General features: G+C 44.0%; 2 protein-coding genes and 1 long non-coding RNA gene across 3 annotated transcripts; 1 reads left to right on the top strand and 2 right to left on the bottom strand.

Annotated features, from left to right (window-relative positions):
• Positions 1 to 6685: 6685 nt before the first annotated feature.
• On the top strand, positions 6686 to 8743 carry LOC139785056 (uncharacterized). The gene is made up of 3 exons (XR_011721789.1): positions 6686 to 8117; positions 8213 to 8319; positions 8416 to 8743. It is a non-coding gene; the product is annotated as an uncharacterized lncRNA (long non-coding RNA).
• Positions 8744 to 12488: 3745 nt separating this feature from the next.
• On the bottom strand, positions 12489 to 15545 carry LOC139785050 (uncharacterized). Its single transcript, XM_071724221.1, has one exon. The coding sequence runs from the start codon at positions 15543 to 15545 to the stop codon at positions 12489 to 12491; it is 3057 nt and encodes a 1018-aa protein (XP_071580322.1).
• A 213-nt stretch (positions 15546 to 15758) lies between these two features.
• LOC139785049 (uncharacterized) lies at positions 15759 to 17690 on the bottom strand. The gene has a single exon (XM_071724220.1). It carries the CDS (start codon positions 17688 to 17690, stop codon positions 15759 to 15761), a length of 1932 nt encoding a protein of 643 aa, XP_071580321.1.
• Positions 17691 to 18673: the final 983 nt, after the last annotated feature.

Below are 18673 nucleotides of genomic sequence, written 5' to 3'. Positions count from 1 at the left end.
ATGGAGATGCGATAATCTGGCGAACACATAAACAATCTTATGTTGCGTTATCAACATGCCAGGCAGAATATGTTGCTATGAGCGAGGCGTGTCAAGAGATGATGGCTATAAGTAATTCACTAAAGTTAATTTTGACTGAATCATTCTTCCCCATGACTTTATGGTGCGATAATAGAGCTGCGGGAAGTAGTGCTGAAACTAATGGTGGGAATAAATTAAGACATATGACTAAGGTGAGAGAGCATTATGTTAAAGAGTGCGTTCAAAGAAACCATGTGAAGGTTAAATGGGTAGCATCTAAAGATCAATTAACTGATTTATTTACAAAGCCTCTTGCTTTTAAATTACATAGCTGTCTAGTAGGCGAGCTTATAAATACTAAATCTTAATTTGTTTAGTAATTTATATTTGTTTGTTCACAGGAAATAAGTAAGCGGAGAGATGAGGCGTGAGGCGTGCTTTTGGCGAGGACCTAGTTTAAACTACCAAAGACTAAGAGCGGTCGGGAGGGAGTGTGAGAATACTGGAGCGCCCTGCTCGTGTCTCTCTTTCTTCCCCTACTCTCCCCTCCACGGGCATGCGCCGATGCTGCGCGGGCCAAAAGGGCCCCGGCGCGCCTATTCTAGATCCTTCAGCCTCACTGAGCAGTCGTGGCGTGTGACTAACTTACTTGCGTGGCGTATCCATTATTTGCTACTACCTTCCCACACATACAGCACATGGATATCACTCGTATATACTGCGTATATACAGAACATACTCAGTATATACTCAGTATATTCAGTATATACGCAGTATATACGAATGATATCATGTGCTGTGTGGGTTATTGGGTGTGATACAGGGAGTGCTATAATATAGACTTATATATAATCATAAACTATTGTTTTATTTATTTGACCCACTCCCGGCACCACAATTCTCTCAATAACTTCGATTGATATGCCTACGCGTGACTCACCAATCGGTGCTGCCATCGCTCATCCGCCGACGGTAGCGATAACGAGGAGCCGATTACTCGCTCGCGACACGCTTGCAGGATCGCTCTTGGCATCAGTTAGAAACGACGAGTCCTCGGAGCCACAAGTCCGAGACTCATCTTTTGGCCAGTTTTGATAGACGAGTCCTCGGAGCCACAAGTCCGACTCATTTTTGTGAACACAATTAAGACGGCACTCGGACGCTACGACCCGGTGCTAGCACGAAAGGCCTGCCTGCTTGCTGTATGGTTTTTGACTGCCTGTTTGAGTCTGCTTTGCTTGCCTACCTGCGTTATTGCTTTGCTGCCTATTGACTGCTTGTTTACTGCCCAATATCGTGGACGCAGGAGATTACCAGGCCTTGCCGAGCGGAATACAAGGTACGTGGCGGGGCGATGAGTCACCTTTTAATTTGTGAGCTTCGCTTTTTGCTTTTTCGCGCCTCTAAAGGCGAGGGAGAACTCTGATACCCTCCCTCTGGTCCTTTGAGTCATTTCATAGTTTTCTCGCAAACGAGGGGACATAAGACAACCCCTTCTATATATACAGGGTGTTCCTCAATGTTTGGTACTTTTTTCATATTTAGATAGAGCGAGCCAAACTGAGTTGAAAAGTCATGTACCATTTTGCAATTTTCGCAATAGTTGATGAGTTATTAATGATTAAAAATCGCCGTATTGGCCCGGCCCACCGCCAAATCCAAGCGCGCGGCGAGATGCGGCCGCCCCGCGGTCGGCGCGCGGGCAGTTGTTTTCTACAAGCGTCGATGATTACGCACGAGCGGCGCGTAACGCCGGGCCCCCGTCCTGAGCGATGATAGTTTCTCGCCTTTTTTAAATAGAAATAAAATTTTCTAACAACGTAGAAAAATTTTTTGTGCGTACGTATGTACATACGAGTGTACATGCATACACAGGGAAATATCAATTGTACTGCTTAAAAAAGCGATTACTCAATTTACTTTTTTTTTTAGTAAGTAACGGTTGTCTTTAAGAAAGAATATTTTCTTTATAATAGTCTCTTAAAATGTACAAATTTTAGAAAGAGTCTTTATCATGTACTCGAAAGAAGAATTTATACTCCTTCAAAGAACATAATAAAATTTTATCAAAGAAAAGTCAAAATAATAAATAAAGTAATATGAGGACCCTCGAGATTAAAATAGGAGAAGTCAAGGCTATGAGGGTCAGAGGCAGATCACAGTGCGTAATATCAGAAATAACTGATTTATTCGTCGTTTTGATACATTACATCGATCCGTACGTTTCGGCTCAGTTTTGAGCCATCTTCAGCGGCAGTTACAGAAATTAAGTTACACGTTCTCCGTACCGTATGGTGAGTTTACCGATTCAAAGTATCAGAAACATAGATCAATTGATCCATATCTGTAAATTTGTTCAATTAATGTTGAGATATTAAAAAGATTCCTTAGGAAACTCACCATTCGGTCTGAATAACGTGGAATACAGAGCCATGTACATAATGAATACTCTCTGCGAGAAGACTTGACGATCTTGTCGACACGACACACAATGATATGAAAGGTCTTGCAAGAAGAGGCATGTCGTAGGTCAAAACACCGGCGAGGATTATAACAAAGCACGATTTGACACCGTCACAATATTGCATGTATACCAATAGTAAAACTCCGATTTGCCAACGACCAAAGTTCATGAGCATGGATTACGATTTGCTCAAAACCGTGACATATGCATGATGCAAAAAATCCGTGTCATTTTGAGACGGTCAAATCGTGCTTTGTTCTAATCCTCGCCGGTGTGTTGACCTACGACATGCCTCTTCTTACAAGACCTTTCATATCATTGTGTGTCGTGTCGACAAGATCGTCAAGTCTTCTCGCAGAGAGTATTCATTATGTACATGGCTCTGTATTCCAGACCGAATGGTGAGTTTCCTAAGGAATCTTTTTAATATCTCAACATTAATTGAACAAATTTACAGATATGGATCAATTGATCTATGTTTCTGATACTTTGAATCGGTGAACTCACCATACGGTACGGAGAACGTGTAACTTAATTTCTGTAACTGCCGCTGAAGATGGCTCAAAACTGAGCCGAAACGTACGGATCGATGTAATGTATCAAAACGACGAATAAATCAGTTATTTCTGATATTACGCACTGTGATCTGCCTCTGACCCTCATAGCCTTGACTTCTCCTATTTTAATCTCGAGGGTCCTCATATTACTTTATTTATTATTTTGACTTTTCTTTGATAAAATTTTATTATGTTCTTTGAAGGAGTATAAATTCTTCTTTCGAGTACATGATAAAGACTCTTTCTAAAATTTGTACATTTTAAGAGACTATTATCAAGAAAATATTCTTTCTTAAAGACAACCGTTACTTACTAAAAAAAAAAAGTAACTTGAGTAATCGCTTTTTAAGCAGTACAATTGATATTTCCCTGTGTATGCATGTACACTCGTATGTACATACGTACGCACAAAAAATTTTTCTACGTTGTTAGAAAATTTTATTTCTATTTAAAAAAGGCGAGAAACTATCATCGCTCAGGACGGGGGCCCGGCGTTACGCGCCGCTCGTGCGTAATCATCGACGCTTGTAGAAAACAACTGCCCGCGCGCCGACCGCGGGGCGGCCGCATCTCGCCGCGCGCTTGGATTTGGCGGTGGGCCGGGCCAATACGGCGATTTTTAATCATTAATAACTCATCAACTATTGCGAAAATTGCAAAATGGTACATGACTTTTCGACTCAGTTTGGCTCGCTCTATCTAAATATGAAAAAAGTACCAAACATTGAGAAACACCCTGTATATATATATATATATATATATTGTAATATACATACATTAAAATAACATGCCAACATTGTGATATTGCTTCATAAGTTTTATCACTTAGTATCTTTACCTTAGTTACAATATAAGATCCTCCTTGACATACATTAACTGATCTGTCATTACTGTTTTAAGCTCGTTGAATTCACGCCTCAGAACTTCTAAACATCTCTGAAGAAGCTGATAGATAGAATTACCTGTATGTGAAAATTAAATTTATGCAGCAGAACATTATATATCACGCCAATGTTACTCCAAAAGTGACACTGGAGTAAATTATCTAAATCACTGAGACATTCACCTTTCTTCATTATAACACTCCGACGATGGCCAGATCCATCCCAATAACTGAATGTGATCTCAATTTCTTCTTCCTTCAACGCGTTGTACTTTCTAGCCCATTCTTGCCTTAATTCTTCCCTAAGTTTATTTTCCTCCTCCTCCCTTTCCCTATCTGGCAAGAAACTTATTTCTACATCTGGATTTTTCTAAATCTTCTTAATCGCAGGGCCATCAGATTGCACATTTTCTGACTGCGGGGATTTTTCGGCATCTTTTCTTCGCCGCTAGCGCTCTTTCCTTTTCCTGCTCTTTTTCACGTTCCATCTATATCAAAGCATCAAATACACGTACAAAAACACAACCTATGAGATAATCGGGATCATAAGAAGATCGTAAGGAACGAGAAATCTCAGAAATGTTTTTTATTAAAAAATGTGACAGCGCAATCAATCTTCAAAAAGACACAGAAAATCTGCCCGCGAATTACAACCGGGTAATTGGCGTCACTTAGTTTTGCACTTTTGTCCTGCTCGTTTCCACTTGTGAACACATCTAGTTACTCGCTTATTGTCTCGGTCATTTCAGTATGATGTTGACTGTCACGCTGTACGGATGTGTTCGCAGATATGGATTGCGATGTTTCCTTGTTCCACGCTGTACTGTTCTTATTATTTATTGTCTTGACGCACAGAATATGTAAACTGCTTATTTTACTCTGTACATTTTTTACTTTAATTTAATTCAATTTTTTATTCTAACTTTTTATCTTACGACTTCTGAGCGATTATTTTATCTTATTGACTATCGTGAGTTTTTTCACTTTTTAGCTTTACGTATGCATGACGTAGTTAAGGCACGATGTCCGGCTTGATTAATTTTCTCACTTGAGAAGGGCCGAAATTATGGCCGAAACGTTGTGAGTTCAAATATATTAATTTTTTTGCCAGTTGGGTCGAACAAAAACGACTTCCATAAGAAATTACTTGTGGGTATCAGGACTCGTGAGATGTTCGCTCAATTTAACGGCGGCTTTTCTCTTGCATTCCGCGTGACCGACGGTACATGCCCATTTCGTGGCATCTAGCCTTAACATCTTTGTGATATCGTCATCATTAGGATTTTCTTCGTATCCTGTCTTCTGAAGAAGCCCATCGAAAATTCCTGATATGTATGACTAGATGACATTCAGAACACTGAGCAGAAATCACATATATATATATATATATATATATATATATATATATATATATAAATCGCACATATAACATCGTGTTATTTTTACATTAATAGGAAAATTATTACACATTAACTCAATAAGCGTTAAACTTGCATACATAAGTGAATCTCGCGTTTTATGTATAAAATTTTGTAAAAAACCGGTAACCTAACCTATGTTTACGCGAGCGTTACTTCTGTAGTAACTTATGATACGATAATTCCTTCGCGTAAACGAGAGATTTTATAGTAACTACGATAAGGGGAGATGGCTGGTCTAGTGGGTAGAGCGCCAGATTCGTAATCCGGAGAACCGGGTTCGAATCCCGCTAGGCCGATGAGAATTTTTCTCAGCAAAACGCTGCCCCCCCCCATCTGGCGGATAGATCCCAAATGGATACAGTATCCCTAGATGGTAAACTGGGCTCTGTCTTTCGGAAGAGACGTTAAACCGTTGGTCCAGAAAGGGTTAAAGTGAGAGGAGAAAGGGTAGTAGTGTAAAGGTTTGGGTAACGTTCCTTGTAAAAACGACTTGCAAACCCTGCGGGGATAAGCAATAAAGATAGTTTAGTTTTTAGTTTAGTAACTACGATAATATCGTATAAGTTACTACAGAAGTAATACTCACGTAAACGTAAAGTACTATAATTCCTGTCACATGTACTTACACTGAAAAAAATGGTCTTGCAAGTACAGTAAAAATTTTCTGGGTGCAAAAAATTAAGTGAGGTAGATAAATGATTAGCCAATCTGTGATATCGCATATGTCTTACACTTAATCAATCTAAATGACAGAGACAGAATTTATATCTGGACTGTTAGTAAAATGTGGAAAGACAGTTTTTCTGTGGCGCCTATCCATGTTAAGCACAATCAGACTTGTTAGAAAGTTTGACTATGGTACACAGAAAAGATTAGCGGCAAGCGAGACAAATGAATATATGATCCTCACACCAACAGTTTGTATAACGCACCCAATCCGTCTAGCTCTTTTTAAGAATCTCTCGCGCTCAACTGTTTTACGTGCATGATGCAAGACTGTGCCGGTTCAGTCATGTTTAGTGTTCGCGCGCAGTGAGCAGCGTAGGTGTTCGGCTGCATTCCGATATTCACTGCCAGTACTGAAAAGATATAGTTTACGTCACGTGTACTATAGATTTTCAGTACTGGCAGTAGTCGCGTATAAAAGAGTCACGGTGCGGTCTCGCTTCGCGTGTACTTGGCGCAAGACACTACCGTGTCTCTTGATATATTATATATTATAGGATAATACATGTAAAACAATTACCTTGAATCGCGTATGCGACAAAGAGTCACGTACTACGTTTACGCGAGCGTTACTTCTGTAGTAACTTACGATAATTCCTTCGCGTAAACTGGATTTTGTAGTAACTTACGATAATTTACTCCGCGTAAACGAGTGAATTATCGTAAGTTATTACAGAAGTAACGCTCGCGTAAACGTAGTAACAGTTTAACAACTTTTACAAGACAGCATATACGTACGTGTACGATTTTGTGGCTACACCTTCCTTCTTAAATATCTCCTCGGCATTAGCTCTCTACGGTCAATACTTATTATATATATTTCACTATCTGTCACGACGCGACGACGGTCACGTCACGGTCACGGTCACGATCACACACTTATCCTTTTCTAGGTTATAACTGACTTACGTTTACGCAAGCGTTACTTCTGTATGTAGTAACTTACGATAATTCACTCGTTTACACGGAATGAATTATCGTAAGTTATTACAAAACCCCGTTTACGCGAGGGAATTATCGTAAGTTACTACAGAAGTAACGCTCGCGTAAACAATAGTATGACAGCGCGTTAAACCGGCTAAATGAACGCACTACCTGCACTGAGCGCAGAACGTACACGTAGTACAAACTGTCACGCACTGCGACAGTACACGAGTGCACTGCAGTGCATGCAGTCTGCACGGGCATCACTGCCCTCTCGTGTCAAAAATAGGAAAGGTACAGACGCCATTTTTGTCCGACGACGACGACGACGACGACGACGACGTTTCTTAATTGTAAAATTTAACATTTCAGACTTTGCGTCGCAATATCTCCGCTCGTAGGGCACGTAGCGGAAAAATGAAAAGAACGTACCCCCCCCCCCCCTAAATCGACCCCAAGCTATCGATCAAGCCTACTTAGAACTTGATCCGTTCACTCGTTATTGAGATCTCAAAATCTCGGGTACTCGTAACTCGTGCGTTCGCGTAAATGAGTCACGGTGCGTCTCGCTCCGCGCGTACTTGGCACGAGACACTGCCGTGTCTCTTGATAGTAATTAATTGTTTCATGCCATGATTGAGGTTATTCGATATTGATTGTGGAAACTGCATATATATAAATTTTAATAGGTTAAAAGGATCTAACTTTTATATATCATTATAATGATATAAAGCCAATGGCACACAATACGATTTTTAGATGTAAAAGAAGAAAAAGGATTACCTTTGATATAAATAACGTATAATTTTCGACGTGATGGACATGAGATCCCGGCCTGCCCGGCCATAGAAGGAAACAGAAAGAGATCAGGATCGGAATTACATGCAGATGGCGTTGGCATAGAAGGACAGTATATGGATATACAAACTTGTCCATTTTGGGATATTCCTACAGTGTCCACACATGTATATCCTATGGATATCTTTATAAGGTCCATGGACATCCCGACAAGAAATGGACATAAAACGGACATCCATAGGATATCCTGTGCTGTCTGGGTTGACAGTTTTCTTACTTTTGAGAAAATGCTAAAAGATGACCAAAAAGCTTTTACGCAAGTCGTAAGTAAAGCTGCTTATTATTATTATTAAATTATGTATATATTAAATTATAACCTTTCTCTTATCTAAACTATATTAAATTCTTTTTGTTTTAGAGGCTTTTAGACAACAATCCCTTGTAATACAGAGAAAGACTTGGAACACTATAATGGAATGGCTTAGATTTGCAAACACCCGTAAACAAAGAAAAAAATCTTAAAAGGTAAAAAAGTAACATAATGTATTTTGATACACAGAATGAATCACTAAAGATGTTACTAATATTTCTGAAATATAATGAGAAATTCTTATTTTCCAGCAACTGTTTGGTAAAGATCCGGAAAGATTAATAATCTGTTTAAAAGGAAAGAATAAGAGTTTGAAGAAAAATAGTAAAAGAGTTATATTGAACTAGAGCACCTGTATCGCATTGCCTAAAGAAGAGTTAGAAGGCACCTTAATTTCCCTTATCTAAAGGCTGACTTAAAAAACTTCCCTTCCTAGGATCAATATTTTCTTAGATAATTGGCAGAGATAATTCGCAGAGATAATTGGCACACGAAATAAAACTCATAATAAAACCTATATATGTATTTGTATATATATCTGTTCATATAAATAAAACTACTTTTTTATGATAATTAGTGTAGTGCATATTTATTGAAAATAAATATATATTGCCTGAAATGAAAACAAAATATCAATAACAACTTTAAATAAATGTTAGAATTAATATTACGGTAATCTTAATATAATATTGTAATAAAGTTGATAGTACGTTTAAATTTTTATCTCAAAAACATTACAGGAATGATAGAAAAACCTTAGCGCAATGTTATTTGCAACGTTATGGCACTCCTATTTCAACATTACTGAAATTTCGTAATCGTGGTCAAAGTATGTTCATAATGATGTTCTATACAACATTAAGAAATGCATATTTAACGACATTACAAGTTCTGAAATATCGTTGCAATAACATTGTTGTTCGGATCAGTGGCCCGAACGGCACGCCTGCGAGCGCGGCAGCCCGTTATGCGCCACCTCGCCCACCGCGAGCGCGAGTAATGTATGTCGCCGCAGGGCGGCTGTGTTTCGCGAGTTCAAAATATCAACACTAAGGGAATATAAGGGCAAGCCTGCCCATAAGGAAACTAATTCTCTCTCGCAGTGAATACTCCCCCGTGACATTACACAAGCCGGGTGTCGAGAAAACAGCGATCGAAAGAAATTAACGTAAATCTCGCTCCATCCTGGAGCAAGCGGAGTACCACAGCTCCTCGGAGCGAGGGAAGAGAGTTGACTTGCGGCAACTAATACACCCGGTAGAGTCCGCCCCTCCCACCCGTCGAGCGTCTCAAATTCGCTCCGTGGTGGTCGAGGCAAAGGGTCACTCTACACGAGGCATCAGAGAAGGGAGACGACGACCACGACAGAGGAGGCGAGCCAGGAGGCTCTCCCTTTCCAGAAGACCACAGGTGGCCAGGCAACCGGCGCCTCCACCTAAAGTAAGGTGGCAGCTCACACTAGTGAGCCTGCCCGAGTCACACCAGAGACTCACCCGTCCACCAGGGCTGAGCCTAGCTCTGGGTGACCCTCGGGCACTAAGGCCACTACCACCAGGGGCGTGGAGAACCATCGGCACTCAGACCGAGCCGAAAAGGAAGAAGAGGAGCAAGGACCAGAAGACCACCAAGCCGGCCCTGTCCTCCCCAGTGATCCCGGAGTTACCCCTCGATCGGGCCCCTAAAACTCCGGGAAAAGAGTCAAAGACCGATCCCAATAATAATCAGGAGGTCTATTACGACGAAGACCTTCCTGGTCGGCCTCTTAATGCTAGACAAGCAGCCAAGTTAAAACTTTTGTTCTAGTATCTTTTGAAAAGTCCTGTGCCTGTGAGCACAGGCATAATATAAACCTAAAGACAATACTACAATGTACCTGAAGATGCAATAAAGCTCGATTCACATTACAATTATACAATACATAAGATTCATGCTTTACTTCCCTCCACAAATTCCCTGCCGTTTCGAAACAATTGTAATAATGATTTTTTGTTTACTGGCTTATATCATTCCCAGTAAGCAAAAAATCATTAATACAATGTTATTGCAACGATATTTCAGAACTTGTAATGTTGTTAAATATGCAGTTCTTAATGTTGTATAGAACATCATTATGAACATACTTTGACCACGATTACGAAATTTCAGTAATGTTGAAATAGGAGTGCCATAACGTTGCAAATAACATTGCGCTAAGGTTTTTCTATCATTCCTGTAATGTTTTTGAGATAAAAATTTAAACTATCAATTTTATTACAATATTATATTAAGATTACCGTAATATTAATTTTAACATTTATTTAAAGTTCTTATTGATGTTTTATTTCTATTACAGGCAACATGTTTTCAATAAATATGCAATAGTAGTAAAATATCTCAATATTTATTGTCTAAATAGTTACTTATATAAATATGCTGTAAATAAAAAGCACTCGACACAAGTGTATTCGCATTCACGCATCGTATTGTTTCGCCCGGAACTCATTCAAATCGCGCTCCACACATTGCCACTCGCATTCGCGCACTTCTAAACTCGTGAAAATAAAGGTTAATTAGCGAAGAATACTACTTTATTAAGTAAAAGTAGAGATCGGTCCGTTCAACACGTCCGTTCGGTTCAAAGTCTCCGCTTTCAATCACCATAGCGTTGTTATTCAACTAACTCGTCGTCAAGAGGACGACTCGTGACTACTTCTCCAGCTCGTATCTGAGCGTAACACCATAAAATCCAATTTTTGCATTACAATAAGAAAAAAGTGGAGAGCCATAGATCGTAGGTCGTAAAAAGGACCCCGCACAAAACTAATAGAAAAGTAGCCCCAGTCAAATTGGCCCAGTCAAGTTTTAGTATGATGAAGTTCAGATTGTCCTGATCAAAAGTCTCAATGGCTGCAAGTTCAAAAAATGTCCAGTTTTCGAGTGGTCTCAAACTGTTGGAATCGACAATGAAGGTTCATGAATGAAAGAAAAATCATCGTCGATTTCAACACTTTGAGACTTTTGATCAGGACAGTCTGAACTTCATCATACTAAAACTTCACACTGTTAAAAAAATCTGTATTAAAAATAATATAAAAATATAGGAAGTTTTTATGCAGGCACCGTACATAAAATTTTAAATACAAAGTTGAAAATTAAAGGAGTGGTATTTCAAAAATAAAAATATCGAGCAGTAATATTACTATGCTCAACTATTTGAAAATTCATATATCTGTAAAGGAATTTTGATCTTTAAGCATATTTAATTTAAGAAGCAGGTTTTCTAATTTTCATGAACATTGTTGGCGAATTTTATGTTTTCCGGGCGTAACTCCGGTCCGCCAATTGGCGTAAGATGCCGGGTCGACCCCGACAGGGATCCGACGTGCGGTTAGAATGAGACACTTGATTTGGGAGGAATGCACAAATATCGTTTAATCGTCAGGTTAATACAAGTGATGGTTGACGCGCTCTCATTTGAGCACGACACTCGGCGCGCACGTGATTCGATGAGCGCTGGTCACGTGATACGAAAGTGTTCGTAGAGCGCGGAGGCGATGGCAATTAAGACGCGCAATGTAGCTTGCACGTGATGAACGCACTTGAGGCGTTATACAGCAGTCGCACTTGTTCGTAACACAAGACGCGAGAATGTTCACAAATAGTCGACTCGATCACGATGATCGAGCGCACAATGGCGAGGCACGCAGGGTGACTTATACGCGAATGTTCACTGCTCGTGGAGACGAGAGCGAATTGCAGCACGCACGAACGGCGCGATAATTAGCGGTGCTCTGACAGAGCAGTAACCTCGGATGCACGACGGTATATTTGAGACCGCGTGAACCGGAGTAAACGTTAACGGAAGCACGACGGTATACGACCTCGTGAACCGGAGTACTTTTGGCTACTGACCGCGAACTCTCGTGTTTCGGGAGCTTTCCTTTGCGCGACGCGTATCGACCAATCACCTGCGTTTCCGAGATCATGCGATCACGGCATGACAGGATCGATACGCGTCGCGAGAGACTTCGCGGTAAGGGTTGACGGGGGGAGCGGCGCGAAATCCCTTCGTTCGGAGGGCGACTGACGGATGGCGTTACCGGTACGGTATTGATCCGCGATCGCGAAAAAATTACGGAACATAACCGCCCGCCGCGAATAACAATTCGCAACAATTCAATGCCGCCCGCCGTGACGAATTGTTGATCTCGAGCCGCTTGCCATGCGGAGCACTGCGAGTGCTGAAACAACTTAAACTAGAATGATCAATTTACATAAGACATGATACATAGGAATATTTATAAGTATTTACAAAGTTTTATTGTCGTATAGGCATCGTAGAATGTCACTCCGGAGTGTTTATATCGACCGGCAAAAATGATAGCTTGACCACGGCACGTTTGTACGTGGATCGCGCTGTTTTAACCGAGACGACTCGCGTGAGTCCGTCGTCGCCGGGGTGACACTCGACGATTCTTCCCAATTCCCATCTGCTGGGAGGAGCGAGAGGATTTCGCAGAAGTACTAAGCGTCCGACTCGAGCTAGATTCTGAATTTGACGCCACTTGGGGCGTTGCTGCAATGTATGCAGATAGTCATTTGACCAAAGCTTCCAAAAGCTGTCGCGCATCTGTGTAATTAGCTGCCACCGAGTGAGACGCGTTTCCTTTTCCTCAAGCAACGAGGGGGTGGGAGCGCTTGTCAGCGCCGATCCTATCAAGAAATGACTCGGTGTCACTGAATTATAATCATCGAAATTGTCTGAACCGGGAGCAATCGGTCGCGAGTTCAAACACGCTTTGATTTTACATAGGAGCGTGCTTAGCTCCTCGAATGTCAGCGTGTGCGCCCCGATGACGCGTTTCATGTGAAACTTGACGCTGCGGACGCACGCTTCCCAAAGACCGCCGAAATGCGGCGCGGACGGAGGAATGAAGTTCCACCGAACGCCTTGGATTGCTAGGCTACTTTGAAAATTCGAATCGCGAGTGGCCTCACTCCATGTGACGGAGATTTCGCGTTGAGCGCCGTGGAAAGTCGTAGCGTTGTCCGAATACATATCACTGGGAACGCCGCGACGTGCACAAAATCGATCGAATGCAGCGATAAACGCGGGAGTCGTACAATCGCCAACCAACTCCAGATGAGTAGCTTTGACGGTCATGCAGACGAACACCGCGATGTACGCCTTTCTTGATGTGTGTCCTCGACCGGGAGTAGATCTGACCTGTATTGGTCCGGCATAATCTATCCCGCAGTGTAGGAACGCGCGAGGCGTCGACGTGACGCGACACGAGGGCAGGTCGCCCATTAACTCGTGCGCGGCTTTGGCGCTTTCACGAGCGCATCTGACACATTTATGGAGAACAGCTCGTATCGTTTGACGCGCGCGCAAGATCCAGTAGTGTTCACGAAGCAGGTGCAACGTGAATTGCGGCCCAGCGTGGAGGGCACGGATATGAGTTTCGCGTATTAACGCGGCAACTAACGGGTGTGCAGCGAGCACGACCGGGTGTTTCTTGTCGTCCGGAAACGCAGAATTGCGGAGTCGGCCTCCGACGCGAATAAGTCCGTTTTTATCGAGAAACGGGTTTAACGGTAGCAGTTTACTGCTGTTCGAAATTCGATTTAATGACTCTAATTGAGCGTACTCCACGGGGAATAACATTTGTTGCACTTTCTTGAGCCAGAATTCGCGCGCGAGATTAATTTCTTCCGGAAGAAGTAATATCGACGCGGGGTTTGCGGTCGCATTGACGGAATTTAAGCAACTCATTGCGCGAGCGCGGCGAGCGAATCGCATTACATAAGCGGTGACGCGCACCAGCTTGTTCCACGAGGAGAATTTTTCTCCGAGCTCCCATCGTTGGCAAGGGTGCACAAGGTGCACGGAAACGTGCGCTCGCTCTTCCGGTAGCGATTCTTGCAAATTTGATTGAGGCTCGGAGGGCCATTGATCTGACGATAATTTGAGCCAGTCAGGCCCTGTCCACCATAGAGATTGCTGAATCAGATTTTCAGGTTTGACGCCCCGCGAAACGAGATCGGCAGGGTTTTGCTGTGATGGCACGTGATGCCATTCGACGTTTGGCAAGAGGGTCTGAACCTCATGCACCCGATTCGCGACGAACATTTTCCAACGTGAGGGTGGTTGCGAGAGCCAAGCTTTAGTGACCTTTGAATCTGTCCAACAATGGTAGATCTGAATAGCAATCGTGAGCGCGGATCGCACGGCGGCGATAGACCGCGCGAGCAGAACGGCGGCGAGCAACTCTAAACGAGGAATACTCATGGGCTTGAGCGGAGCTACTTTCGACTTCGATAGAAGTAGCGTAATTTCGACTGTTCCGTCAAGATGCGTAACTTTTAAATAAACAACCGCTCCGTATGCGGAGGCGGAGGCGTCGGCAAACCCATGAACCTCCGCGGTGAGTGTATCGAAACCGTAACCGGTCCAACGCGGAATGACGATTTGTCGCAGTATAGGTAATCGAGAATAGTAATCTCTCCACTTACGGAGAAGATCATCAGGGATTACATCGTCCCATTTACAGCGAAGAAGCCAGAGCTGCTGCATCATGATTTTTGCGGTGATGACCACTGGGGCCATCCACCCGAGAGGATCAAAAATTCGAGCGATTGTCGAAAGAATTGAGCGCTTCGTGTCGGGAGCCGACTCTGCAAGCGTGACGTCAAATTGAAAGACGTCCGTGTGAGGATGCCACTTGATACCCAGTATCTTGAGACGCTCGTCAGATTCGAGCGTTTTTGCGGAAGCAAGGCCATGATCCTGCGGATCGATGCCTTCGAGCAATACGGGATTGTTACTCGCCCATTTTCGGAGGTGAAATCCTGCTCGTTTTAAGAGAGAAATCAGTTGATCTCGCGTCTGAAGCGCGAGCGGTATGTCATCGGCGCCAAACACAGCGTCGTCGACGTACGTGTGAAGCCGTAATACCGGAACTGCCAAAGGGAAATCAGCGCCTTCGTCTTCGGCAACTTGCTCGACCACGCAAAGAGCGACGTTTGGCGCGTTTGCATTACCGTAAGTGACGGTAAGCAATAAGTATGCTATTAAGGGCCCGTTTGGCGTGGGTCGCCATAAGATCCTTTGATAATTTACATCGCTTTTGTGGACAAGAATCTGGCGATACATTTTGGCGATGTCGGCGGTGAAGACGAACCGAAATTGACGCCATCGCAAGAGAATGAAAGATAATTCGGGTTGTAATTTACGGCCGATCATTAGATGGTCGTTCAACGAGAGACCATTGGAGGTCGGTTGAGAGGCGTTGAAGACAACGCGCAAACGAGTTGTTGCGCTATGCTCGCGGACAACTGCATGATGCGGTATATACACTACTTGACCATCAGGGGGGTCATCGAGAGGTGCCTTGGTCATGTGGCCAAGACGTTCATATTCCGCCAAGAAGTCGTGGTATTCCTTCGCAAGGTCGGGATTCGACCTTAACCGTGACTCGAGACGCGAATACAACGCGATTGCAGACTTTTTAGAGTCGCCAATGTCAATAGGGGGCCCCGATTTGAACGGCAGCCGCACTATATATTGCCCGTTGGGGGCACGAGAATGTGTAGACACGAAGTGTTCTTCGCATTAACTCTCTTCCGGTGAGAGATGAGTTTGCTGAGGAAGTTCTTCGACCTCCCAGAACCGTTTCAGCTGATCGGAGATTTCCGACAACACCGTGCAGTGGTGCGTTTGAATGCGAATCGGCCGTGACTGCGACGGCATAGGCATTGGTCCAGACAGGAACCATCCAAAAATCGATTTTTGAGCGACGGGCTCATGAGGGGCGCGATTACGGACCTCCGGCAGTAAAATCGCGCCATACAAATCAGCACCGATAATGACGTCAATCGGCGCCGCGCTAGTCGGATCGTTATCAGCTAGCGTAAGTTCGCGAATGTACGACAGTTGCGTTATATCCGGAACGCGTTGCGGAATGTAAGTCGTGAGCGACTTGAGAACAAGAGCGGAAACGGAGGGCGCCGGGCCCGTGCCGTCACGCGCTGACACATGAACTTTAGCTGCGCTGCGTGCGGTGGCAGCGGTCTCGCCGATCCCAGTGATAGATACGGAGACGCGTGTACGCGGGAGACGCAGTCGCTGAGCTAAACGTTCGGTGATCAAAGTAGTGACCGAACCTTGATCCAATAACGCGCGGACTATACTATGTCGACCGTTGAGCCCGCTCACCTTAATCCAGGCGGTAGCTAACAAAATATTTGATTTTGAAAAGCTAGTGTGAGACAATAGATGCGAAGTTACTTCGTCAGTTGAGTCTGTTTTCGTTTCCGTAGATGAAGGTGAGCCCTCACTTGTCGAACTATTATTATTTACATCGGTCGTGTGAAGCAACGTATGGTGCTTCTGCTGACATTGACGGCATGTGTTCTTGCTCGAACACGCATCGCGAGTGTGCCGTGTACTCAAGCAATTGTAGCAACAATGATATTTCTTCGCGAGATCACGCCGTTGAGCGACGCTTTTATTGTGAAAGTCCGGACACGCGGACAAGAAGTGCGTCTTTTGACACATGGGACATTTGGTCGAACTTGCGTTCGCTGCGTGACTCTGAATAGAGGAATTTTGTTTATTGCCCTTGACTTGAGACGAAGCCGGGAGAACATTCTCGAGCGCACGTATTCGTGATAGAAGAAATTTATCAAGTCGATCGTATGTTGGATACTCTGACGTATCGCCAAGTTGCAATTCCCAGGCCTTTCGTGTGAATTTATCCAGCCTTTGAACGAGCAAATAAACCAAAATGTCGTCCCATGCATCAACAGATCGACCGAGGTTTTTTAATGACTGTATTGCTATGTTCGCTTTATTGCGCAACGCGGTGAGAGCCACTGCGGAATCAGAAGTCGCTTGGGGAAGCGTGTGCAGAGCGTAGATGTGATCATGTACTAAACGACGGCGATTTTCATACCGCGTTATTAGCAAACTCCAAGCTATCTTAAAATTCGCGTCAGTTAATGCCAGATTGCGTATGGCATCGCTGGCTTCACCCTTCACGCAAGAGTGCAGATATTGCAAGCGATTAACGTCTAACAATTCGCGATTATCAATGATTAAGGCTGTAAATTGATCTCGAAACGCTTCCCACTCGCGAAACTCCCCCGAGAATTTAGGAAGACTTATACGCGGCAGGTGCGAAAGAGAAAACGCGGACTGATCCGTGCGCATCGTCGATGCGGCAAATGACTGGTTGGGACTCACGACTGGCTCCAACTCCTCCAGGCTCTCCGACATGTAGTCCAAGGCTGCCTGGCAGGCGTTGTTCTCTGTTTCATAGTGGTTGTCCTTGAAGTACGCTAGCGATGCTTGAACGTCCTCGTTAATGGTCCTGGCCACCGATGCGTGTCCGTTCACGAATTGCTGCCACGTTTCCTTGAGAAACGCAATTCTCGAGCGGATTTTCGCAGGTGTCAGGTTGGCTTTCCCAACCTTCTTAAAGTTTTCGAGATAGCGCTCGATTTGTCGCTGGAGTTGCAGCTGGCCTCCCAAATGTTCGGCCATCTCGTACGAGATAGATTTGACTGGTGTCTGTTAATTGACACAGTTGCACGCCGATCCGGCTCGAAGGACCAGAATTTATGTTGGCGAATTTTATGTTTTCCGGGCGTAACTCCGGTTCGCCAATTGGCGTAAGATGCCGGGTCGACCCCGACAGGGATCCGACGTGCGGTTAGAATGAGACACTTGATTTGGGAGGAATGCACAAATATCGTTTAATCGTCAGGTTAATACAAGTGATGGTTGACGCGCTCTCATTTGAGCACGACACTCGGCGCGCACGTGATTCGATGAGCGCTGGTCACGTGATACGAAAGTGTTCGTAGAGCGCGAAGGCGATGGCAATTAAGACGCGCAATGTAGCTTGCACGTGATGAACGCACTTGAGGCGTTATACAGCAGTCGCACTTGTTCGTAACACAAGACGCGAGAATGTTCACAAATAGTCGACTCGATCACGATGATCGAGCGCACAATGGCGAGGCACGCAGGGTGACTTATACGCGAATGTTCACTGCTCGTGGAGACGAGAGCGAATTGCAGCACGCACGAACGGCGCGATAATTAGCGGTGCTCTGACAGAGCAGTAACCTCGGATGCACGACGGTATATTTGAGACCGCGTGAACCGGAGTAAACGTTAACGGAAGCACGACGGTATACGACCTCGTGAACCGGAGTACTTTTGGCTACTGACCGCGAACTCTCGTGTTTCGGGAGCTTTCCTTTGCGCGACGCGTATCGACCAATCACCTGCGTTTCCGGGATCATGCGATCACGGCATGACAGGATCGATACGCGTTGCGAGAGACTTCGCGGTAAGGGTTGACGGGGGGAGCGGCGCGAAATCCCTTCGTTCGGAGGGCGACTGACGGATGGCGTTACCGGTACGGTATTGATCCGCGATCGCGAGAAAATTACGGAACAAACATGATTTAAATATACTTACAGATCAAAATTTCTTTACAAGTATCTGATTTTTCAAAC

The sequence above is a fragment of the Temnothorax nylanderi genome, unplaced genomic scaffold (assembly GCF_030848795.1).
Source record: "Temnothorax nylanderi isolate EJ_2023f unplaced genomic scaffold, tnyl_v1.0 TNYL_tig0729_pilon, whole genome shotgun sequence".
In the NCBI taxonomy this organism is placed as follows: Eukaryota; Metazoa; Arthropoda; class Insecta; order Hymenoptera; family Formicidae; genus Temnothorax; species Temnothorax nylanderi.
This window is presented reverse-complemented; position numbering and strand designations above follow the sequence as displayed.